At 52.6% G+C, this 24,067-nt stretch overlaps 1 protein-coding gene across 2 annotated transcripts in view; it reads left to right on the top strand.

Moving 5' to 3' along the window:
* The window catches only part of ELL (elongation factor for RNA polymerase II), a 78,402-nt gene that overhangs the window by 18,511 nt on the left and 35,824 nt on the right, over positions 1-24,067 (top strand). Inside the window, exon 1 of one of the 2 annotated variants that reach the window (XM_058727402.1) lies at positions 716-2,698. The exons of the other annotated variant lie outside the window; for it this stretch is intronic. Coding sequence (XP_058583385.1) covers positions 2,642-2,698 — 57 coding nt within the window. The 5' untranslated portion in view covers positions 716-2,641. Of the gene's footprint in view, positions 1-715; positions 2,699-24,067 lie in introns of those variants that run through there. 2 annotated transcript variants of the gene reach the window in all.

Consider the following 24,067-nt stretch of genomic DNA (forward strand, 5'->3'; position numbering starts at 1 on the left):
CTGCAGCCTGCTTGTGATGGGGGTGCCGTGGACAGCAGCATCAGGGCCATTTGCTTGGGGCCCTGGCCTATCTGTTACCAGTGACCAGACTCATGCCCGGGCATTGGCAAACCTTGCCAGGCTGCCGAGTGCTTTCCCCAGGCAGGGGCTTTTGGATTCTGCATTTGTGGGCCTAAAACTTCTTCCCTAAGTTGGTTCAGAAGCAGAAAGATGAAGGTCATCCGTTTTCCTCACAGAACACTGACCGTGCTGCATGCCCCATGTCCTGGCACTCTGATTTAACAAGTGGCAAATGTCATCACTAAGGTTTGTCTTCCTTCAAAGATGGGGTTTTTGGGAGCTCCTATGTTTAGGGTACTGGAAGGTCCTCGGTGGGGACAATTTAACCTTTCAACTCTAAACATTTGCTCCTAATTTGGCTGGTCACAGATTTTCTGTGGTGGCGGGGGTGGTGGTCCTTGCTTGCAGGATTGACTAAAGCCAGCTCAGTCTGGCTTCTGGCTGCCTGTCTATGGCACTGTCATTGCAGCACACCTCGAGGTGGGTGCCTGCTGTTTGCTGGTCATTCTGCCTGGGTCAAAGGCTGTAGTCAGAGCACCTCTCCCTCCTCAGGGGCCTGTGCCCCTCGCCCCACTCACCTGCGATCCCTCCATCTCCTCCTGGCTCACTCCTGTCATGCCCGTGGCCCATATAGAAAGTGCTCTGTCAGCATAGATAGCTCTGTGGTCATGGCTCCCGGAAGCCTCTCTCTACCCACAGCCATGGGGCCTGTGCTCTGTTCTTGTGGCCCGTCACCTCCGGGTGGCTGTGCCTGTTCCCAGGGTCCCCTGCTGTCCCAGAGCCCTCATTCAGCTCCGGCTGGACTGAGAGTATGTGCTCTTAGTGGAGAATATTGAGCCACAGTGATAGGGGCCACTCCTGGGGCCTTCTTATCCCACAGAGCTCTGGGACATTTGGTGACCTAACACAGGGCTCCTTCTGCCAGTTATGAACCCCTTGTCTCGGCCAGCTGGGCAGCAGTGCGACTCGGTGCCACTGGGGGATGCTTACAGTGGCAGTGAGTGATTGCTGATCATGTGTCTCCCATGCCCAAACCACCCACACAGGGCACCTGGAACTCTGTTGTCCAGACCCCGGTGTGCTCTCCTCCTTGACTGCCGAGGGCCTTTCTTTGGAAGTCTTCTCTCCAGTATCAGGGCCCTCACTGCCTCCCCACTCTCTTACCCATCGAGAGGTACATTCCCAGAGCCCAGGACTGTCCCCAGGACAGAGTGTGTGTGGGAGGGCCGCAGGCACCAGGCCTTTGCTGTGAGCCCGTGGATTCGATTGGACCTTCCTTTTCTGGATCAGTGGCTTCCGACTTTATTTTGCTTTTACATGCTGTGACCGCTCTTGGGCACCAGCCAGACCTGCAGGATTGTGCTCGTCATGCACATCCTGTTGAGGCTCGTGGGTCCCACCCCGTGACTCCTGTCCATCCTCGTCTGAACAAGTGGCCCCTGGCGTGAGCCACTGGCCCAGCCTGACCATACAAACCCAGGGGAGGGCCCAGCTCTGAGCTGCTGCCCCGCGGGTTGTGCTTCTTCCATCCCCCACCCCCGGCCCCACCATGCCTTTCCCACTTCCTCTTACACACCAGATTATCTGATTCTTCCTAATTTTGTGGTGGTGCTGGGCAAAAATGATTATCTCACTCTCATTTTTGTCTTCCTGACGGTGTCTCGTGTTTTAGCTACTTGCAACTATCTTTTCGGTCTATGCTGTGTTCATTGCCGTTTCCCATTGGCTGGTCTTTTAACTGGGATTTCTCCGGTGTGGCTTGATCCTGGTTTTCTCTGTGGGTGCCAGCTGAGTGCCGTCTGCCAGTCCAGAGGGTGGATGGCATCGTCACATGTTTGTTCCTTCTCCCAGGTGGGACCCACCGTGCTCCCCGTGGAACAAGATCATCTCTCCTGCTGTGACTTTTGGCCTCCGTTGGCGGCGGGAAGTTGTCCTGGCGGGTCCCCTTAAGTGATGCTTACTCCAAGGTTCTGCTCTGGTGAATTAAATGTGTGAAGTTGGCACCCAGCCAGCCATTTGTCATTTTCTTGAGCATGACCATGGACCCAGCTGGCTGGTGCCTTTGAAGCACTCAGACTGTGTTCTCAGGCTATCTTCCAGGGTCTTGTGTTTACTTCAGCTTGTCTCAGTGACACATTAGTGAAAAAGCTAAAGCAACATCTGTGAATTGGAAAATACTAACAAATTCTGGATGGCCCCGATGATTCCCAAAGTCCGTTCATACACATGTCACATTCAGACTCACAGCTGGTGACTCTTGGAAGCAGGGATAGCCAGTGAGGGCCACTGTGTGCAGGGCCACATGAAGTGCTTCCTGTCCCTGGGGCAGAGCAAAGGGCTCGTCAAGAGGTAAGGGCACCTGTGCCATGCTGACCTCTGCAGGGGCAAGGGTACACTGTCAGCACTGACACACAACTGCTTCCTTGAAGGAAGCCCATGGTTCTTCCTCTGTCCCTCTGTCCCTTCCTCCTGCAAGGGCACTTCCCATTTCTGCCTTTGTCAGGGGAGGTAGTCAAAGGAGGAAGGTACCAACAGGTCCTGCTTGGAGAACACCAGATTCGGTGTGCAGGATTTCAAAGTCATGACTGGAGGGTTGGTGGGGCAGCTGTTAAAGGAATACACGACAGACATCCACACGGTGAGTTCTCAGCATCATCTCAGGGGTTCACTCAAATGTTTAACATGCACCAGAGTCATTGTGGTATACCTACCACATACATGACAGATGTGGGAACGTGAGCATGGCCAGTAGTCCTGTTTTACTTAAATGACCACTTATTAATTGCTTGTTGTTACTTTGCTGAATATTGTTTGAAGTTGTTGATGCAGTTTTGGGAAAGGTTCTGTGTTTTTTTAAATTTGTTTTTATTTATTTATTTAAAAAAATTTTAATGTTTATTTTTGAGAGACAGGGGCAGAGCACGAGGTGGGGGACAGAGAGAGAGGGAGACACAGAATCTAAAGCAGGCTCCAGGCTCTGAGTTGTTAGTACAGAGCCCAATGTGGGGCTCAAACTCACCAACAGTGAGATCATGACCTGAGCCGAAGTTGGATGCTTAACCAACTGAGCCACCCAGGCGCCCCATGGTTTGTTTTATTTATTTATTTATCTATCTATCTATTTATTTATTTATTTAAAAGGGGGGTGGTTTTTTTTTTTGTTTTTTGTTTTTTTAATTTTTGGGACAGAGAGAGACAGAGCATGAACGGGGGAGGGGCAGAGAGAGAGGGAGACACAGAATCCGAAACAGGCTCCAGGCTCCGAGCCATCAGCCCAGAGCCTGACGCGGGGCTCGAACTCACGGACCGCGAGATCGTGACCTGGCTGAAGTCAGACGCTTAACCGACTGCGCCACCCAGGCGCCCAAAGGGGGGTGGTTTTTTAAAAAAATTTATTTATTTATTTTTTTAACGTTTATTTATTTTTGAGACAGAGAGAGACAGAGCATGAATGGGGGAGGATCAGAGAGAGGGAGACACAGAATCCGAAACAGGCTCCAGGCTCTGAGCAGTCAGCACAGAGCCCGACGCGGGGCTCGAACTCATGGACCGCGAGATCATGACCTGAGCCGAAGTCGGCCGCTTAACCGACTGAGCCACCCAGGTGCCCCTATTTATTTACTTTTAACGTTTATATTTTTGAGTCAGCAAGTGGAGACGGGGCAGAGAGGGAGACACAGAATCCGAAGCAGGCTCCAGGCTCTAAGCTGTCGGCACAGAACCCGACATGGGGCTCCAACCCACAAGCAGTGAGATCGTGACCTGAGCCAAAGTCAGACACTTAACCCACTGAGCCCCCAGGTGCCACTGTTTTTGTTTGTTTTTGTTTTTGTTTTCTTATTTTTGAGAGAGAGAGAGAGAGAGAGAGACAGAGCATGAGTGGAAGAGGAGCAGAGAGAGAGGAGACACAGAATCTGCAGCAGGCTCCAAGCTGTCAGCGTAGAGCCTGATGGTGGGACTTGAACCCACGAGACACAAGATCATGACCGGAGCTGCAGTCAGGTGCTCAACTGGCTGAGCCACCCAGACGCCCCGGGTTCTGTGGTTCTGATGGCTGTCTTTGTTTGGGGGGAAGGGGCCCTCCCTCTGTCAAGGTCGCTCCCATTGGCCGTCCGTGGTAGCGCCTCCTGGTGCACTCAGAGCATCTGGGTGTCCTTTTGCTCAGCCCTCGTCCCCTCTGACCTGGCAGGAGAACCGATGCAGTGAGGTCACATGGCCGTTGTTGTGTCTGCATTGCCTCTCAAGGCTGAGGGTGTAAACTTGCCAGGTTCTGACTGTAGCCCGTGAAAGTCAAGAATGGGGTCATTCTCATTTCACAGATGAGAAAACTGATTAGCGCAGGCATGATGTCCATCACCACCTGAGGTTACCTGGCCGGTGAAGGGTGGTCTCCCTGACCCTAGTGGCCTTGCCCCCTTACTTTTGTCAGGGTGGTTTTTTGTTTCTTGGCCTTTTTTTTTTTTTTTTTTCCCTTCCCCAAAGAATGTTGCAATGCTTTATTTTATAGCATTCAGAAACTTGGAAGTGGGAGCTGGAGGCCATGTGTGTGGCAGAGCTGGTTTGTGCTGTTTGATACCTTGTCTCAGCAGCCTCGTGAGTCAGATCACCAGCCCTGTGAGACCAAGCCAGAGAGGTTAAGTACCTTACTCAGGTCACACAGCTTTTAAATGGCAGATCCTGAAGCAGAAGTGAATCTTCTGATCTCAGTTTCTGGGCACTGAGACAGTTTCGCTTTCAATTCCCAGTAGCTGCCAGTGGCCTAGTGATCATTCCTGCTCATGAGCCCTTGGTTCCCTGTCCCTGCTAGGACTGGTTGATTGATGTGGACGCGGGGCAGGTGCGCTGCTCAGATCTAGATCTCCTGTAAGGAAAGGATATGACGCCTTCAGGCACTGCCTCAGCTTTCAAGGGAGGTCGGGCCCTCTCCCTCCAGCTCTGGGTTGGGTTTGAGCGGCCAGGGGTGGTGTGGAAGAGGGAGCTCAGGACCCGGGGGGGCGGGGGTGGTGGTGGCTAGTGCCCTTTACTTTGTCAGTTCCTGCCTCATCCGTGAGTTCCATCTTGAGTTCTTTGTCACCCAGGCCCCTGGCTGTGTGACATTTGCTCATCAGTACGGTGGGCAGCATGGTGCTGGCCTCAGGCCCTGAGGGGGCTGTTAAAGGGCCTCCGGAGTTAACCAGACCTCTTGTCCGGGTCAGTTGCGGGTCCCTAGCCTAGAAGTCCGGAAAGGGTTTGGGCCGCGCAGTCTCACCGCTGATACACGCATCTTGACCAGCAAGACGGTTCCGTTTCGGTGGCTCTGGAGTCCTGCCAGGTTCTGCTTTCGTGATGGCGCACATCATGAGCTGCTCCCAAAATTTAATTTCAGGCCTGAAATGAAACGACTACAGTGACCTTATTTTGACGAGTAGGAAGGCTTGATCTTTCCTTCTAGCTGTTTCTTGTCACGGATGTGACGTTTGCTCCCTCGGAACACTTGATATTACACCGCAGTGAGAGGCCACTCTGCTCCTCCAGCCACTGGGGCTTGCCTTGCTGTTCCTCCTACCCAAACTACCTTTCTAGTAAGTTGTTTCTTGCGTCTGACTTGCTCTTGTTTCTTTTTGAGTCCAGGAAATGCTCTGGCGTGGCTTGTAGCCAGGTCTGGGCTGGGCTGGCCTGACCCTGTGAACAACTGCGTGGTCACAGTGGCACTTTCCCGGGGCACCCCTTGGGGTGTGTGCTGCTGGTTCCTGAGCTCGGTGGTTGCTCAACCTCCGTTGTGCACGGAGATCGCAAAATGCTCTGGGAGGCTCCCGCCTCATTCAGCATTTTGGCCAGCATCGTCTCGGAGTCCACGCGTGAGCCCCTCCTGCAGGCTGAGAAGGTTTCTGGATAAGGCAGGGACCCACTGTGCCCCCAGGGGCTTACACGTAGCTCCCCTCGCCTCAGACACGCCACATGTCACACGCTCACGACGATGAGCTGTCTTGGCTCATTGATGTCACATGTTTGGCTTGGGTGGTACCTGTAAGTGTCTGCGTGGGAACCCGGTGGGTCTGAGTTGAGTCCCTCTTCCCTTGTTCTGGGGCACCTCTGTGGCTGTCCTGCCTGCCCTCCCCATCGGGTCACCCGGGTAGGTTAGAGATGGAAAAATAGAATAGCCACGTTGATGTCATTCCATCCTCCTGAGTGGGGCATCTTGCTCCCATTTAATGATCTCTGTTTTCCACCCAAGATGAAGGCCCCATGCTGTGTGTTTAGGGGTGCCCAGCCCTCTCTGGCCAGCAGTCTCTGTCTTGGGAGGGACAAAGTGTCATTATGCTGCCTGGAGCCCAGGGCAGGCTCTGTGGAGCCGTGGTACAGAGAGGGTCTTCTCTGGAAGGTGCATGGCAGAGCTTCCCAGCACGGCCTGGTAGGCAGCTCTGGTGACAGCGGCCCCTTCTGGTCATTCCGGTCTCTCAGCCACCTCTCCCTGTCTCCTGCCTTTTCCCTTTTTAATTTCTCGGAGAAATCCCTGGGTCTGTAGAAATGCTTTGCCTTGATTGGTGTAAGCCCTCACTTTCCTTCTCGGTTATCCTAGTGGTCTGGTCTTGATGCAGCATATGAAGGCAGCCGTGCTTGCCTCTGCTTGTCCCTGTTGGTGTTAGAAACCACACTGGATCAGGGGCAGCAGCGCGGTGAGGTCACCGCATGGCCCGGCCTGCTCTGGGAGGTGCTCAGAGCCACACTTTTCATTTTGGGGGCCAGAAGGGGGTCTTAGCAAGAGGAATCATGAGGTTGGGGGTGGGGCACATACTTGTCCCAGCCTTTCCTGGGGTCCTCTCAGCCTAGCCAGTTGGTCTTCACGGTCCTGTTTTCCAGAAGAGGAGACCAAGGCTCAAGGAAGCTTGCTCATTTGTCCAAGGCCACGAGGATAGGAGAGCAGGGGACTGGGTGTGTGGCCTGACCGCTCCACTCAGAGCCCTGCTCTCTGCTCCAAGCTGCCTTCCCCAGCTTCGGCTTCTGCCTGTTGTCACCTCCCTCCTTTGGTCATTGAAGGGTCTGGGGACACCTTGGGCAGAGAGGGCACGGAGGCACCTGTGTGCTTTAGGCCCAAATGGCCATGCAAAGTAGCACCTCATTTGGTCAAAATGCTCGGGGTTGGCAATCAGAAGCTGTCATGCTCCTTGCTGAATGATTGCTGAGTTTATAAGTAGGTCACTGAGTTTACAAGATACCTGGGCTCCCTCTGGTCAGGACTTGGTGGGACCCAGGGGTGAAGAGAATGATGTGCTTTCACACTGCAGAGTACCTGAGTTTGGGCAGGGCCTCTCACGGCCTGGTGTGCTAATGGAGGTTGAGCTGAGGGCAGTGCGTAGGTGCTCCCTGCCAGGGGCTGCAGGCAGGACAGGAGGGACAGCCACTCCAGGGAGCAGAGTTTGTGCCAAGCTAGAAACCTGTGGGAGGTGGCCACATGCTGGGGAAAGGTGCCAGGAGTAAGAAGGGGAGGTTCAAGAAAGGCCAGGTAGGGGGTAGGCAGGGGCTCCCAACAGGGCCTGGGGTTGGGGGGGAGGCATTCACGTCTAGGTGTCCTCTCACTCATGTGACGTCTTGTGCCCAGGTGCACCTGTGTTCATGATATAATTAATGGCATTTTTAGTAACTTGAACCAAATGCTCTTGAACTTGTCCATGTGTTCCCTGCTGCATGGAGCCCCCCAGCCCCCAGCCCTGTGGCACCAGGAAACACTGGGGGTGTCATTCCCCCATTAGCACTGGTGTAAAGGTTGGGGCACTGATGTTCCTTGCCTGAGCTGGCACTTTACATGGCTTATCTGGTGAGTGCTCACTGACTGACTTTCTGTGGCGAGGAGTATGGTTTAGAAACAGCAGATTAGTGAAGCTGATATATATATATATATATATATATGTGTGTGTGTGTGTGTATATACATACATATATATATATATATATATATATATATATATATATAAATTTTTTTTTTTCTAAACTCCAGTTGACTTCATAAGTACCTTCCCAGTGAAGCCATCCATGGCTGAACCTCAGTTGGGGCAGGTCCTGTTAAGTCAGCGAATCACGGACAGGGGCCTTAGTCTTTTCTGGACATGGATCCCTTTCAGACAACTAAAATACGTAGAATTATCAAGGCAGCGTTCTACGTGGAGAGTGAGTAAAGCGTTCAAAAGAAATGTGTGACCTAGTAACAAATTTATTGTTAACGTGTTAATGATGAGCTACAGCAGATTCGGTTGCTGTTACATATCTTGAATTTAGAAATCAGAGTTGATACTGTGCGTGTTGCTGCCCAGTTGACCCTTGACCAGTGTGGGGGTTGGGGCGCAGACACAGCTGGCAACCCGTGTATAACTTTTGACTCCCCCAAAACTTAAATAATGCTTTACCGATAACATAGTCAATTAACATATAGCTTGTATGCTGTACATATTATGGACTGTATTCTCACAATAAAGCAAGCTAGAGAGCTAGAGAAAAAAGTATTAGGAAGAAAATCATGAGGAGAAAATATATTTAAAGTACTGTATCAAAAAAACCTGTGTATAAGGGGACTCCTATAGTTTAAGTCAGTGTTGTTCAAGATCAGCTGCAGAGTTTGGTGCTTGTGTTTGTAACTGAAAGAAACGCCAAGGTCCAGGTGGTGGAAATAGATGTGTTTTTGTCTTCCCACTCAAATTCAAGAACACCCGTGTCCTGTCGACTTCCTCTGTTGCAGTGCTCTCTCTTACGAGCTCTCCCGGTGGGGGCCTCTGTATGAGGAAGCTTCCAGGTCTCAGTCTTGGAACCGGGGCTCCTCACAGAGATAGGTGATGCCTCTGCTGTGCCTGGAGCAAGCCAAGTGGACTCCGAGGAGGGCAGAGATGGGTCAGGAGCCAACACCAAGGGCTCCAGGGCCAGCCTGGGACAATCTGAGCGTCAAGATGATTAATGACTGCGGTGCGTTTGAGACCACTGCAGATGGCAGTCCGTGAATCTGTATTAGGGGAGAAACAGAATCACTAGAGAGTGAGACGGACAGAGACTTTTTTTTTTTTTTTTAACATTTATTTATTTTTGAGAGACAGAGACAGAGTGCGAGTGGGAAGGGGCAGAGAGAGATTGAGACACAGAATCTGAAGCAGGCTCCAGGCTCTGAGCTGTCAGCACGGAGCCCGACGTGGGGCTCCAACACATGGACCGCGAGATCATGACTTGAGCTGAAGTGGGATGCTTAACCGACTGAGCCACCCAGATGCCCCAAGAGAGACTTATTTTTAAGGAACCAGCTCACGAGATCATGGGGACTGGTAGGTCTAAAATTTGCAGGGCAGACCTGGGAGGCTGGAGACCCAGGGAAGCTAATGATGTATCTTGAGTCCAAAGGCAAAATTCCTTCTTTCTCTGAGGGGCCTCGGTTTTTTGGGCTCTTAAGGCCTTCAACTGATTAGATGAGGCCCACCCACACCATAGAGGGTAATTTATTCAAAGTCTACTGACTTAAATGTTTTTCTCATCTCAAAAAAGCCTTTGCTGCAATATCTAGACTGGTATTTGACCAAACAACTGGCCTTGTCAAGTTGACACATAAGTTTAACCATTACACTGCTGATGGTAAGCATGTAAATAAATGAATAAGGAGAAGAGAGGGCTCCTGCTTACCATGGGCTGCTGAGGCCAATGAGACAGGAACTTGGTTTTATGGCCACAACTGTGAAGCTGTATGTGGCAGGGTTGGACCTGGACTGTTTGTGGGGAGAAGGTGTCTGCTGTGAGCTGCACGGGGAGAAGGTAGACTGAGCAGGGCTGCCCTGCCTGGGTGATCAGTGTTCACAGCCATGAGGGCAGACAGACTTCATATGCTGAAGGTGGGGTGCCTTGGAGGGCCACTGTCACCTCGAGACCTGGGGATGGAGCACACAATGAGTTTTATTCTGGGTTGCATCAGGCAGACTTGAAGTGTGGCACACTCTAGTAAAGAAAAGGGGTGGTGTCCTGTATTACCCCAAAATGCCAGTGCCTAAACGTCAAAGAACTGCTGAGAAACTTCCAGATTAAAGCTGGCTTTCGAGGGGCGCCTGGGTGGCTCAGTCGGTTAAGCGTCTGACTCTTGGTTTCGGCTCAGGTCATGATCTCACAGTTCGTGGGTGTGAGCCCCCCATCGGGCTGTGTGCTGGCAGTGCAAAGCCTGCTTGGGATGCTCTCTCTCTCCCTCTCTCTCTGCCCCTCCCCCACTTGGCCGGTCTCTGTCACTCTCAAAATAAATAAATAAACTTAAAAAAATTAAAAAAAAAAAAAAAGCTGACTTTCGAGATGGGGTGGCTCAGCGTGGTATGCCAGTCTCCTTGCCAGAGGGAGAGTAAGTGAGGGCACCACTGAGCCAGGTGGCAATGCGGAAGGTGGACCGTGGTGGGAGATGTCCTGTTAATAACGAGCATGACGAGGCTGGCAGCTGCCATGTGGTTATGGAAGAGAATACCTCTACTTTTAAGAAGCGTGCCAAGTATTTAGGGGTGAAACGTGGTGATGTGTGAAGCTTGCTCTCAGGTGATTCAAGAAAGCCAGTGTGTGTACCTAAATTGGTATGTGATGGTGTGCCGGGCGGGGTGGGCAGGGAGAAAACCCACGTACTTGTGTGGGCAGGTTGGGAAGCAACAGCAGGTCAGTGCGGGGTTTAAATGTACTTGGGTGTTCTTTGCACTGTTGCAGCTTTTCTGTGAGTTTGGGATTATTTCCAGATCGTGTCTAGGAGAGAGAGCTGAGCGGTGGCGCTTATTCCCTGCTTTTGGAAGCGGCATGTCTCTCCTGCCCCGCAGCCTAGCTGGGGCTGCCCCGAGCCTCTGTCAGCCTGGTGCCAGGCTGTTGGCCCTGGAGATCAGCCATGATGGGACGTACTCTCCCCCTAGGACTCACCTTCTGGCTGGGAGAGACCACTCTAGCACGTTGGTCAGAGAGATGCCCTCAGCTGGTGGCAGGGGTCAGAGTGAGTGTGCCTGGCGGGAAGTCCAAGGAGCTCTCCATTGAGGAGTCAGTGGGGTGGATCCCAGGAGCAATGCCCTAGACAGTGGCATGGGGTTCACAGCATCATAAGTGCTGGGTTTGAGAACCATAAAGGGGGCAGTGTGGTCCTTTGGGGCTGCAGGGCCAGAATTGATGGATGCTTGTGTAAGATCGGAGGCCCCCTCCCGAGCTGGAGGAGCTGGCTGGGAAGGGGCACAAGGCCTGGGTGTCAGCAGGTGAGAAGGTCTACTTAGGAGGGAGCATGGCAGGGGTGAGCATTCATCGATGCAGCAGGGAGGTGGCCAGCCTGGAGTCCACCCGGGCTTGCCCTGCTCTCCCCAGACCTCGCCATGGCAGTGAGATTGTCTGATTTTACATACTTTAAGAAATACTCTTGGGGCACCTAAGTGGCTTAGTCGGTTAAGTGTCTGACTTCACCTCAGGTCATGATTTCATGGTTCATGGGTTTGAGCCCCGGATCGGGCTCTGTGCTGACAGCTCAGAGCCTGGAGCCTGCTTCAGATTCTGTGTCTCCCTCTTTCTCTCTGTCCCTCCCCTGCTCATGCTCTGTTTCTCTCTGTCTCTCAAAAATGAATAAACGTTAAAAAAAAATTTTTTTAATACTTTTGGGGTGCTTGGGGTGGCTCAGTCGGTTAAGCGTCCGACTTCGGCTTGGGTCATGATCTCACGGTCCGTGGGTTCGAGCCCCACGTTGGGCTCTGTGCTGACAGCTCAGAGCCTGGAGCCTGCTTTGGATTCTGTGTCTCCCTCTCTTTCTGCACCCCCCCCCCAAAAAAAACCCCAAATAAATATTTAAAAATGTTTTAAAAATGAGAGAGAACCAAGAAAGGTTCTTGTGAGTTTAAAAAAAATAAAAAAGGAAAGAAAGAACGAAAGAAAGAAAGAAAGAAGAAACGGAAAAGAAAGAAAAGCAAAACAAGCTTCAGCTTCTTCTAAGCTCCTAGGGTTGTGCTGCAGCTCCTGGAAGGGATTCCTCGCGCACACCTACACTGCTCTTACCTGGGTCTCTGCCTCCTGGTTTCTGGGACGCATCAGCTCTTGGCAAATACATGATGCTCATCTTGTCACTTTGAGCTGAGATCAGTCGCTTTTGTTTTTAGGCAGGTGACAAAACGTTCTGTAAAAAGGCCTATGACAGTTTCAGACTTTGGGCCGAACACGAATGTATTTTCAGAGCAAGACTCTTCCCCAGCAGGCGGGTTAAGGAAAGCAGACCTGCAGAAATGGGGAGCACTCCGCATAGCTCCAGCTGAGGATGCTGGTCAGCCGGTTTGGGAGGGAAGCAGGCACGTCCAGAGTAGCACGACCCTGCTGATGTGGAAGAAAGGCGACCAGGAGAAAAGACACATCCCACATAGTAGAGGGCCTGCTCCCTCCTTATTTGAGGGAGTCCTGGGTTCGAGTGCTGCGTGCTTTGCTGCTTACTGAGCAGGTGACCTCGAGCGAGTTGCTTGGCTTCCCTGAGCCTCAGTTTCCTCATCTGCCTGAAGTTGGCCCTGAAAAGGCGTGACCGTGTACACAGGAGGTCCCCGCGGTCAGGCTTCGGAGGGTAGGTGGGCACTAGACACCTGGCAGAGCACATGCTGCCCTCTGCCTTCACCACACGAGAGATGGACGGGCACCGCTGCCCCGTCTGCTTTGCAGGATGAGCCCGGTTTGGCACCATTTTTCACGGGCAGTGGGCTCTAAGGGATGGTCATCTCTCTAGGGAGTACTCAGTTGGTGGATCTTGGGGGATGCTTATGCATGACTTAACCCAGCAATAGGGCTGATCCTTTTGTGTCGTGGGAGCCAGGTGGCAGCTGACGTGCAGAGAGAAGCAGGGTGGGACAGACTTCACTCACTGCTCATCTGCCAGGTGCCCTCAGGTGGAGGGTAGCTGAGGATGCCTGCTCCTTCAGCCAGACTGTCAGTGCTTAGAGAGGGCCATACTTAGCATCAGGTGGGAGTAGCAGGCAGAGGGCCTTTCTTGGAATAGGTCTGAAGCCAGTGGCTGAGAGTATAGCCGGATGGGTAGATGGGCTCTGTCCCCCTGGGCTCCACAGCTCCTGGGCATCCAGAGTCTGAAAGTGCAGATTATTCCAGGAAGGTCCATTCTGTTTATCTAGGTGATAGAGGATCTTGTTGTCCCAAAGACTAACAATTGGGCCCGTTGGAAGCCAAGCCAGGATCTGAAGGGACTGATCTGTTCTTGGCTCTAATAGTGATGAAACCTGAGTGCCTGGCAACCACAGGGGACCTCATTGAGGAGACTTGGTGACGCTCTGTGGGTGCAGGACACAGGGTGTCGTTTGGTCCTGGAGCCTCCCTGTGGCACCTAGCCTAGCACGACCTTGGCCAGGTCAGATTCTGCTTCTCCAGAGTTAGAAATACATGGATTTCATGCAGCATGCTTTGCGTCAGACCTAGTGAGGGTGAGAGCTTTCCTGAGATGTGCAGCTAGTAACTAAGGGCCTGTATCTGAGCTAGTTGGCTGCTGTGAGCCTGACTCCGGAACCCCAAGCCTGGTTCCCTGCATTGGTGCCTGCACACTCCTCCAGAAGAAGGAAGACATGGGCTCAAGGCAGCCGGGTCGGCCTTCTGCAGCTTCACTGCCCAGTGTAACCACCTCACACGCGTTGATCACATCCACTCTGCTCTCCTCCTGTCTGCATCTTAGAGAGTAGCCCTGGCCGAGCCCTGGGCCCGGTGCCCTCCTTCTGATGTCAGCAAGAGCGTGTTACCAATGACTGAGGGACTCAGAACTGCCGTGTGGGTGGGCCCTGAGCCCCAGACAATTTTGACACCTCTTTGAGATGTTGGAATGTTCTGGCTCAAAATATTAGAGCTTCTAGAATGAGAGAGGGTGACTGAGCTCTCTGGAGAGGTTGGCTTGTCCACACGTTTCCCCTAAAGCCTTCAGGCTGTCTCTTGAGCTCTTGGAAGGGGTTTCCCAGGTGAACTTCTCCCTGTGGTCCCAGGTCAAGTGTCTGAACCAGCCTTATGGCAGAGGCAGCTTCCTTGGCCCAGTTGCATACAGGCTGGCTCTGCTCAGAGGCAGCCCCTGTTCCCAGCTCCCCAGGTGGCAGATGGCAAGGTCGGCCTTCTCTGTTCCTGAGCAGTTAGGATTTACTCTGGTATCCTGATAAAGGGGGCAGAGGGTGCTGAGCACGGCCTGGAGCTGACACTCAGGCTGGTTGGAGGCTGCGTCACCTGGAGGCTTACTGGGGATGGAGGGGGTGGAGGGGCTGTGGATTCAGAACGCGTGCCCAGGTGACGAGTCTGGATCCACACTGAGCGCTGAGGCTGGGTAAGGTCCCTGACCTGGTAGCTCCCAGCTGCAGGTCATGTGTGTTTGACAGGGATGTAGAAGAGTGATCTTTCAGTGGGCACTGGCCAGAGGCCGTGGGGTACCATTGCACCCCAAAGGGAAGAGAGGTCTGAGTTTGCAGCCAGGGCTTTAATCTGTCTGTGATTTGGGCCTGCGTCTCCAGAGGCAAGTTGGCGGCACTTCGCAGGGGGCAGTGATGAGACTGGAGACAAGCAAGCCGAGCCCATCGTGAGATGTGGAGCATTGGGCAGCCCGAATCCCAGGCTGTGCCCCAGAGGACCCCGTGACCTAGGTCAGGCCCTCAGCTTCCTCCACTGTCACTTGATCCTCTCTCAGCTGTGTGGGGAGTGGAGCTGTCATGCTCCCCACTCCTGCCCACCGGCTCTGGGCGGAGTGAAGTTCGACACGGAGTTCAGTGCCTGGTATGATGAGTGTTAGTAGAGTTAGAAAAACAGAAGAAGGGGCGCCTGGGTGGCGCAGTCGGTTAAGCGTCCGACTTCAGCCAGGTCACGATCTCGCGGTCTGTGAGTTCGAGCCCCGCGTCGGGCTCCGGGCTGATGGCTCGGAGCCTGGAGCCTGTTTCCGATTCTGTGTCTCCCTCTCTCTCTGCCCTTCCCCCGTTCATGCTCTGTCTCTCTCTGTCCCAAAAATAAATAAAAAATGTTATAAAAAAAAAAAAAAAGAAAAACAGAAGAAGCCCACTCGGCACTCAGGCTCCTCATGAGGCTGTGGCGGAAGAGCCTTGGTGCAAAGTGCTCTGTGTGCTTTCTTGCTCGTTTATCTGCGTTTCCTGTGTTCCTGGACTGAGGCGAGAGAGCGAGAGAGAGAGAGAGAGAGAGAAAGAGGCCAAGGACGTACCTCCCCGAGGTTGGCTCCTGCCCAGACAGAGGAGTCTCAGGTCCCAGGAGCGATGAGATTGGAGGTTCGCCCCTTGGCCACCGTGGGGACAGAGGGGTCAGGTCTGGTGTGTGGGCCTGGCCCCTGCACAGGCTGTGCTCAGCACTGTGGGCTGTGTGTCCTGGGGGCGTGCAGCAAGGATCGAGGCAGGGCGGCTTCTTACTTTTTCTCGTTGAGGAAAGGCAGACGGGAAAGATGAAATAATGAGACAGAGGTGTTGAAAAGAGGGCCAGGCCCAGGCGCGGGTTGCACAGCTCAGAGAACCCCAGCCCCACCTGTGACCTCCAGCAGCTGTGTCTTCTCTCTCTGCCTCATTTACCTCAGTTGTAACAGTGGGAACCTTGATGTCTGGATAGTTGAAGAAGGGGCTTCATGATGGCTGCCAGCCGAGATATCACAAGTTGTTGTGTTCGATTTGGCTGCAGTTTCTGTGCAGAGCCTGTGCCCAGCGAGCCCATGGTCGCTGAAACTTTCCACCGAGATTCCCATGTGCCCATCCATACTCCAACTCCCCACCATGCCCGGTCCCTGGCGATCGCCAATCTGTTTTCTCCTTTTCCAGGTTATGTATATGGAATCATGCTGTATGAGTTTCCTGTGATCACTATAACAAATCACCACAAACTTGGTGGCTGAAAATAAGAAAAATGTATTCCCTCTGTGTCCTGGAGCCCAGAAGTCTGAAATCAGTATTCCACAGGCTGAAATCCAGGGGTGTGCAGGGCCACACTCTGTCCTGAGGCTCTAGGCAGTGAGCCTTTCTCACTCTGGTCAGGGTTCCCCACTCTGGTCAGGGTTCAGATGCTGCCCACCCTCATCTGAGCGGAGCATGCGCCCGACCATGCCCCATGGGTCCTTCTGCACTTCCTGTGTCCTGATGTACCCTATGTGCTGATTCACTTAGTGTCCCGTCTGTAGGGCCACCGCTTCGGGCACCTAAGGGTGGTTGTGTTGGCCGATACACGAGGGGACACAGGGAACCCCGCGGGGGAATGATCTTGGTCCCGTGTGGCCCAGGCCCAACTTGGTTGTACCAGTATGGAGGCCTCGAAGTAGTGAGAGCTGTACTTCAGGGCAAAGGGCGGATGTGGTGGGAGGACGGTACCTGGCCCAACCCGCCAGGGTCATAAGGCCTAAACCAGATGGTGTCCAAGTGGTCAGCATCCAGGGAGCATCCAGGGTCGCGATCCAGGGAGTGTGCAGACACGAGCATCTGAGAGAAACACTTTAGCGGGGACTGAGCCGAGGGGGCTGGACCTGGCAGTTCCCTAGAGCTTCTTTTTTGGGAAAGGAAGGTTGGTAAGAATGGCGATTTAGATTTTCATAAAACAGGACTATTTCAGAAAAGCCAAGGGGTAGTTATAACCCCAAAGAACAAGTCCCATAAAAGAAAAAATTGGTAAGTGCCCCTTCATCAGAATTAAGAACTTCTCTTTGAAGGACACTGGTAAGAGAATAAAAAGGCCATGGACTGGGAGAGATTTTGCAAAACTCGCGTGATAAAACTCTTGTATCCAGACATATAAAGAGCTCTCAAAGTGCAATACTAAGAAAACGACCCAGTTTTTAAAAATGCATTGCAGCTTTGTACCGCTTCACCACGAAGATGAAAGAATGGCAAATTAGTCCATGAAACATGCTCCACGTCATTAGTCAATAAGGAAATGCGAACGGAAACCACGATGAGCTGCCACTTCCTAAAACAGCCGAGGATGCCAAATACTGGTGTGGGTAGGGAGCCCCTGGACTCCCCTCATTGCTGGTGGGAATGTGGCCACCCTGGGAGACAATTTGGCAATTTCTCATAAGGTTAAACAGACACTTGCCGTAGGACCCCCAGTTGTGCTCCTGGGTGAAACAAAAACTCATGTCTGTACAAAATCCCATATGTGAATGTTTATAGCAGCTTTATGCAGTAGTCCTTCAAATAGGAGATGAGCCTTGTGTCCTTCAGTCAGCAAATGGATGAACACACTGGCATAATACAGTAGGTTAACAACGGTAAAAAGGAATGGACTTTGGAGACAGCAGCATGGGTGAATCTCAGAGGCATTCTGCGAAGTGTGTGTGGTCAGCTGGATAAGGGTCTGATCAGCGTCCAAGACTCAACCTCTAGAGCTTGTGAATGTGATTTTAGATGGAAAAAAGGATTTTGCAGATGGGATTAAGGTAGGGATCTTTAGGTGGGGAGATCATCCTGAATCATCTGGGTGGGCTCTAAACGTAATCACGAGTAACCCTGTAAGCAAGAGGCAGAAAGAGATTTGACACAGAGGAAAAGGCAGTGTGACCACAGAGGCAGAGATTGGGGTGATGTGGCCACAAGCTGAGGAATGCCTAGAGACCCAAGAAGCTGGAAGAAGCGAGAAAGGCTCACTGCCTAGAGCCTCTGGACAGAGTGTGGCCCTGCACACCCCTGGATTTCAGCCTGTGGAATACTGATTTCAGACCTCTGGGCTCCAGGACACAGAGAGAATACATTTTTCTTGTTTTCAGCCACCAAGTTTGTGGTGATTTGTTATAGTGATCACAGGAAACTCATACAGCATGATTCCATATACATAACCTGGAAAAGGAGAAAACAGATTGGCGATCGCCAGGGACCGGGCATGGTGGGGAGTTGGAGTATGGATGGGCACATGGGAATCTCCGTGGAAAAAAGGTGGCCCTTCTGGTCTGCCTTTATTTGCTGACCCAAGAAGATCAAACAAAACACACGGGAGTGGGGGGGTGGGGGGGGATTGTCCAGGTCACAGTTTCAGGTGATTTGCATCTTTTTTTCTAATCCTCGAACCTTCTGTGCACGTCCATGAATTTAGGTAGAAATATTTGCTGTGCTGGCTACTGTGTGGGTCCTGATTTACACCTGGCTCTTGGCTGCTTGGAATCTCTTCTTGCTTTTACGTGTCCCTCCACGCAGTGATGAATGTGCCTCCATTCTCCCTGTTTGTACTTCATGGAAATGGCCCCTCATGGCCACAGACACTGTCTAAACTTTCCACAGCCTCGGCATCCTGCTCAGAATCTGCCGGGAAGTTGCAGGGAGGATTCCTTGAAAAGAGTTTCCCAATTGTTTGTGCTTTACTGGAAAGAGGCAGGGGAAGGGGGGGGGGCAGGTGGGAACGGTTGCCAGGAGGTCTGCAGCCAGGCCTTTTCTCAGCACTTAACTGCCCCCTTTCTTGGTCACATACTGCTCAGGAGAGGATTGATCACAGCCCCAAAGAAATGCTGGTGCACTTCACTTGTGTTTGCAGAGTCCTACAGACAGAGTCTTTAGGGAAGAACAGATGCCTTGTTTTTGGTCATTTTCCACAGGTGGCTCTGCGTTACGAGGGTCAGGCCGTGTAGATTACAGGGAGCGTGTTTCCCCAGGAAGAGTTGGCACTCCGGAACTGGGAGGGGCGGCGTTGGGTGCTGCTGCTTATGTAAGGCCAGTGGCAGACATCCTGGGGCTGTGTCCAGGTCAGACCAGTCCTCACTTGTCTTACCTCTGCTGGCCCTGCCCCCCTTCCCCAGATGACGTGCAGGCTCGGTGCTTGTCCGTTTTGCTGGCCTTGCCCCATGTCCGTTCTGTGTGGTTTGGGAGGGCTTGTACGTGTGCACTTTTTGTTTTAAATCTTTCACATGGGGGTGCCGGGTGGCTCAGTCAGATACGCGTCCAACTCTTGATTTCAGTTCAGGTCGTGATCTCACGGTTCGCGGTATCGAGACCCACGTGGGGCTCTGCGCTGACAGCCTGGAGCCTGCTTGGGATTCTCCCCCTCCCCTCTGCCCCTCTCCCACTTGCACTCCCTCTCTCTCTCGAAATAAATAAACTTAAAATTAAAAATAATAGACCTTTCACATGGGAATGTTAACGTGAAGAAATGACAGAGATGAGAACAACGATTGGCCCCATGCCATCTCCCAACCTTGCCCTCTGTGAGTGCCTGACCCTTCTCGTTTCAACTCTTCCCCAAGACACCCCTCCCCCACTTTGTTTAGTTTTGCTGGAGTTTTTGTAAAATAATCCCGGTCACATTTTCATCGCACCCTTGGCTTTTTCAGTGACTGAGTTGAATGTTTACAGAAAGGAACTGGTTTTTTCAGACAGTCTTCATGCAGCTCAGTGAGAGCACCTGAGGCGCAGCCCCAGGCACCCTTGCAGGCTGCCTTCACGTGGCTGGGTCCACGCAGACCCCCACGTGATGTGTGTGTCAAGTCTGGTAATTTATAGCACTCCATCCTTCTTCCTTTTGTGCCATCCATCTGTCGAAGAAACCAGGTCATTTGTCCCGTGGAATAGCCCACGTTATGGCCCACGTTCTGCTCTGGCAATTGCTTTCCCCTCTGCTTTCCTCATGACAGCAGTTAGCTCAGGGCTTGTCTGCCTCGGCACTGCTGACATCTGAGGCCAGATCACTCTGGAGTTAGCCTGTTGTGGGCCTTGTGGGGTGTTGAACGGCATCCCTGGCCTCCATGCTCCAGAGACCAGGAGGGCCCTCCTCCCCAGCCAAGTATGTCTCTGGACGTGGCCCGTGTCCCCCGGGGCAGAATCACTTGGTTAAGAACCCTGAATGTAACTCAGTGCCTACCTAGTGTGCTTCCTGGACCTGGAGGTGGATTTCGTAAACACTTCTGTTGCTTTACCCAAGAAGTGCTCTTCTCCATGGGGAGAAAAAGGGGGATTCTGGCCATGGTGAAGTTCTGACTCTCCCTGTCCCGGTCCTGGAGTAAAGGGGCCTGCCTTGGGCAGCATCCATGCCTCCTCCTGTGGGGCTGCCTGTTGCCCTGCCCTGCATCCTGCCTGCTTCTTCCTGCCTGCGATCATCTTTATTACACCTGCGGGAGCTGCCTGGGGCCAGAAGACTGCAGTGTGCTCTGTAGTGAGGCCTCCTCGCTGCCCACCCCTACCAGGCCTCCTGATTCACCCTGGGCTCTTGGCCGAAGCACAGCGACACTTGTCCCAACGAACTCCTGGTTTCAAACCCCGCACATGCCTAATAGGAGATGGTGTTCTGCTACGCTGGGTCCTGATAGGGCCACAGCTGGGGTGGGGCTCTCAAGGGCCCCAGACCCCCCTCCATGCCTGCTGCAGTCACTGGGCTGCTCAGCCTTGGGGAAGGGTATGACCTCTGAGCCTGTGGTCGGAATGACATGACCCCTCAGAGGGTCTGCAGAGACTGGAGGTGTTGTGTGTAGCATTGCTGGCCTGAAGTGCAGCCCATACACTTACTGAGCGCGATGCATGCAGACAGGTGTGTCCTAGAGACTGTCATAGGAATTCGTGTTACCTGATAACTTGCTAATCACAGTCTGGGGAATAACCCAAAAGCTGCCAAGGCAACAGGGAAATGGGCAGCACCCGGGCTAGTCTGTTGGACCTTCCCTGGCATGTCCGCCTTCTGTCCTGCTGAGTAGGTGAGGTAATAGGGTGACAGGGCTCCCCTCACAAATGGCGTGTCCCTGGCCCCATGTTGTCCCCTGCAGGGAGCAGCCAGCCAGAAGGCAGTGACGGGCCATGGTAGGTAGCATGGTGAGCCCATGCATTGCCAGGGTGTTCCAGCTGCTGGCGGCCGGGCCAGGTGGGTCCAGAGCGTGACCACTGGTCCTGCTGTGAAGGCATCTCTGACGGGGCTCTGGCCGCTTGCTCCGCACTGTCGGTGCCACACCTTGTCGGGGGTCCACAAGCCCAGGGGGAAGCCCTGTGCCCATCACACCGCCGCGGACTTCCCTTTGCGCCACGTCTTCTTACCCAGGGCCGCTCTTGTGCTGCTCAGCATCTCCGCGCCAGCCTCTGCCACCCTGGTTCAGGTCTGCCCTCTTGCCGTGTGCACCGGATCCCCTCACTGGATCCTTCTGTGTGTAATCATGGCCCCATGGTGGGTGGCCTGTGTCCAGTTGTCCTGCCCTGCATGCCATGCTCTGTGAGGCATGGCCTGGGACTCGAGGGACTCGGGAAATGCCCCTCGAGTGCATAAAGGGGTAAGCGGTCAGCCGGGCTGGAGGTGCACGGCCAGCGTGTCCAGCAGGCAAAGGTGCAGAGTCTGGCTACTCCATTCCCCCAAGGCCTGGGCTCAAGGGAGGTCAGGGTTAGCTTGGCACTGAGAGCGCAGCCCTCCAGTTGACCTTGTGCCTCAGGTTTGCTTCCGTCTTCCCCACCCCAGTCCTTGTGCCTCATGGCCACCTTTTTTTTTTTTTTTTTAATTTTTTTAATGTTTATGTAGTTGAGAGAGAGAGAGAGAGAGAGAGAGAGGGAATGCGCGCACAATCAGGGGAAGGGCAGAGAGGGAGGCACAGAATCCAAAGCAGGCTCCAGGCTCTGAGCTGTCAGCACAGAGCCCGATGCGGGGCTCGAACTCACAGACGACGAGATCATGACCTGAGCTGAAGTCAGAAGCTTAACCGACTGAGCCATCCAGGCGCCCCTCATTGCCACCCTTTTAAGGCTACACTTCCAAATTCTGTGCTTCATTATCATTATTTGTGCCTTGAGCCATCAATTGTCTTCTTTTTTGTTTAAGCCAGTTTTAAAAAAAATGTTTATTTTGAGAGAGAGAGCATGTGCGCACACATGCTCTCTCGCGTGGGGGGAGGGTCAGAGAGAGAGAGAGAGAGAGAGAGAGAGAGAGAGAGAGAGAATCCCAAGGAGGCTCTGCACTGAGAGTGCACGGCTCCATCTCACCAACCATGAGATCACGACCTGAGCTGAAACCAAGAGTCTGATGCTCAACTGACTGAGCCAGCCAGGTGCCCCACCCCCCCACCCCCCACCTTTGTCTTCTCTGGAAATATCACAATGAGAACAAGTCTTTCATGTTCATACACACATTCCCTGTAACCCGGTGCTTTTTACCCTCTGTGCAGAGCCACGGGCCCATCTGGTGTCATTCTCCTGCCTCCTGAAGGACTTTCAGAATCTTCCTTGCAGTGCAGATCTCCTGCAAAGATTCTCTCAGCCTTTGTCTGCACAAGTTTTCGTTTCCCCTTCTCTTTTCACTGGATAAGGAATTCTGGGTTGGCATTATTCTTCCTCAGTATTTTACAGATGTCCTTCCCCGGTCTCCAGGCTTGTTTTTTTTTGATACTGGGCCTTGTGAGTCTTATCTTTGCTTCTTGGTTCATAGCATGTCAATCAGCAGTCATGCTCATTTGCTTATGGTATGCTGTGACATGGTTCTTTGTTTTCTGTCTGGAGCTTCTTGGATCTATTGAATTATTGTGCTCCTCACATCTGGGCCATTATTTCTTCAGATACCATGCTCTTGGGACACCAGTTATGCATATGTTGGAACTCTTGGTACCATTGTCCCGAAGTTCACCAAGGCTGTATTCACTTTTCTATAGACTTTTTTTCCTGTGTGTGATTCATTTTGGATAGTGTTTGTTAGTTTGTCATCAGGTTCATAACTTTTTTCTTCCACATTGCCTAATAGTAATCCTTCCTAGTGAGTTTTTCTTTCCAGATATTGCATTTCTCAGCCCTAGAAGTTCCGTGTGGCTCTCTTCTTATGCCTCATATTTCTCTTCTCACCAGTTCAAGTTTAAGTCCTTAAACATTTTTTTAATTAAAAAATGTTTTTAATGTTTATTCATTTTTGAGAGACAGAGCGTGAGTGGTGGAGGGGCAGAGAGAGAGAGGGAGACACGAAATACGAAGCAGGCTCCAGGCTCTGAGCTGTCAGCACAGAGCCCCACGCAGGGCTCGAACCCACAAACTGTGAGATCACGGCCTGAGCCGAAGTCAGACGCTCAACCAACTGGGCCACCCAGGAACCCCAGCCCTTGAACATTTTTAATATATAATGGTTGCTCTAAAGTAAAGCCTTTATCAGTTCCATCGTCTCTGGCCTTTCTGGGTCTGTTCCCATTGGCTGGATTTTCTCCTGTGTTAGGGGGTCACATTCTCCTATAGCCTCAACATGTCTGGAGGCTTTGGTTTTGGATACTGAGTGTTGTGAATTCCATGGGGTTGTGTGCTGGGTTTCGTTGTCTTTCTTGAAGCGTGTTGGTTCTGCTGTGGCCTCTGACAGGCACTTTGGTTAGTGGTGGATCAGCTGATCCCACGGAAGCTTGTTTCTGAGATTTTTTTAGTAAGGGGAATTGAGAGAAGAGGATTAGTTGAGCTCCACTGCCTAGCGGGGTGCAGTGAGGACTCCCCTGGACTGGCCACATATGGCATGTCCCAGGCCACATCCTGGGGGCCCTGCCTTGGGAAGTGCCCCTGAGCCTTTGTGGGCAGCAGCTCAGGGCCCTGTGCAGGCTCCAGGAGAATCCTTCTGCGCTGCCCCCTCCTCCATGGGCCTCTGTCTACACATCCAGCCCCTTCAGCCTCCCCCGCCTGTGATCTGGAAAGTTTCTTGAGGCAGTGAGCTGGGCAGTCAGAGACTCCCTTAGCTGTTTCCCTTCTCTTGCACATCTCTGGCTAGTGCTGCCTGTGCCCCTATCCGAAAATTGTTGTTGGATGTTTTTTGTCCACCACCCTTGTTGTTGCCAGTAGGTGGCATGTCTGGACCCAGATAGTCTATCTGCCTCTTATGTAAGTGTCTGCTTGTGAAGGGCTGAGAGGGTTTGATGAGATTGCCGTCTGTTCATTTGCCCTTCTGTTCATCCAGCAAATGTTCCCTGGACTCGGGTGGCCGACCGTGGCCTCCCAAAGAGGAAAGGCCAACCTCCTGTCAGTGGAGTGGAGGGCATGAATCACTGGCCTGAACCCCAGAATCCCTAGACAGAAGGCCAGAGGTGACTGCAGCGGACGTGGCTGGGTCCTTTCGTGGTCAGCCTGCGTGCCCCTAAAGGGCTCGGAAAAAAGGAGATTGCAGCTGTGTAT

Source organism: Neofelis nebulosa, chromosome 4 (genome assembly GCF_028018385.1).
Source record: "Neofelis nebulosa isolate mNeoNeb1 chromosome 4, mNeoNeb1.pri, whole genome shotgun sequence".
In the NCBI taxonomy this organism is placed as follows: Eukaryota; Metazoa; Chordata; class Mammalia; order Carnivora; family Felidae; genus Neofelis; species Neofelis nebulosa.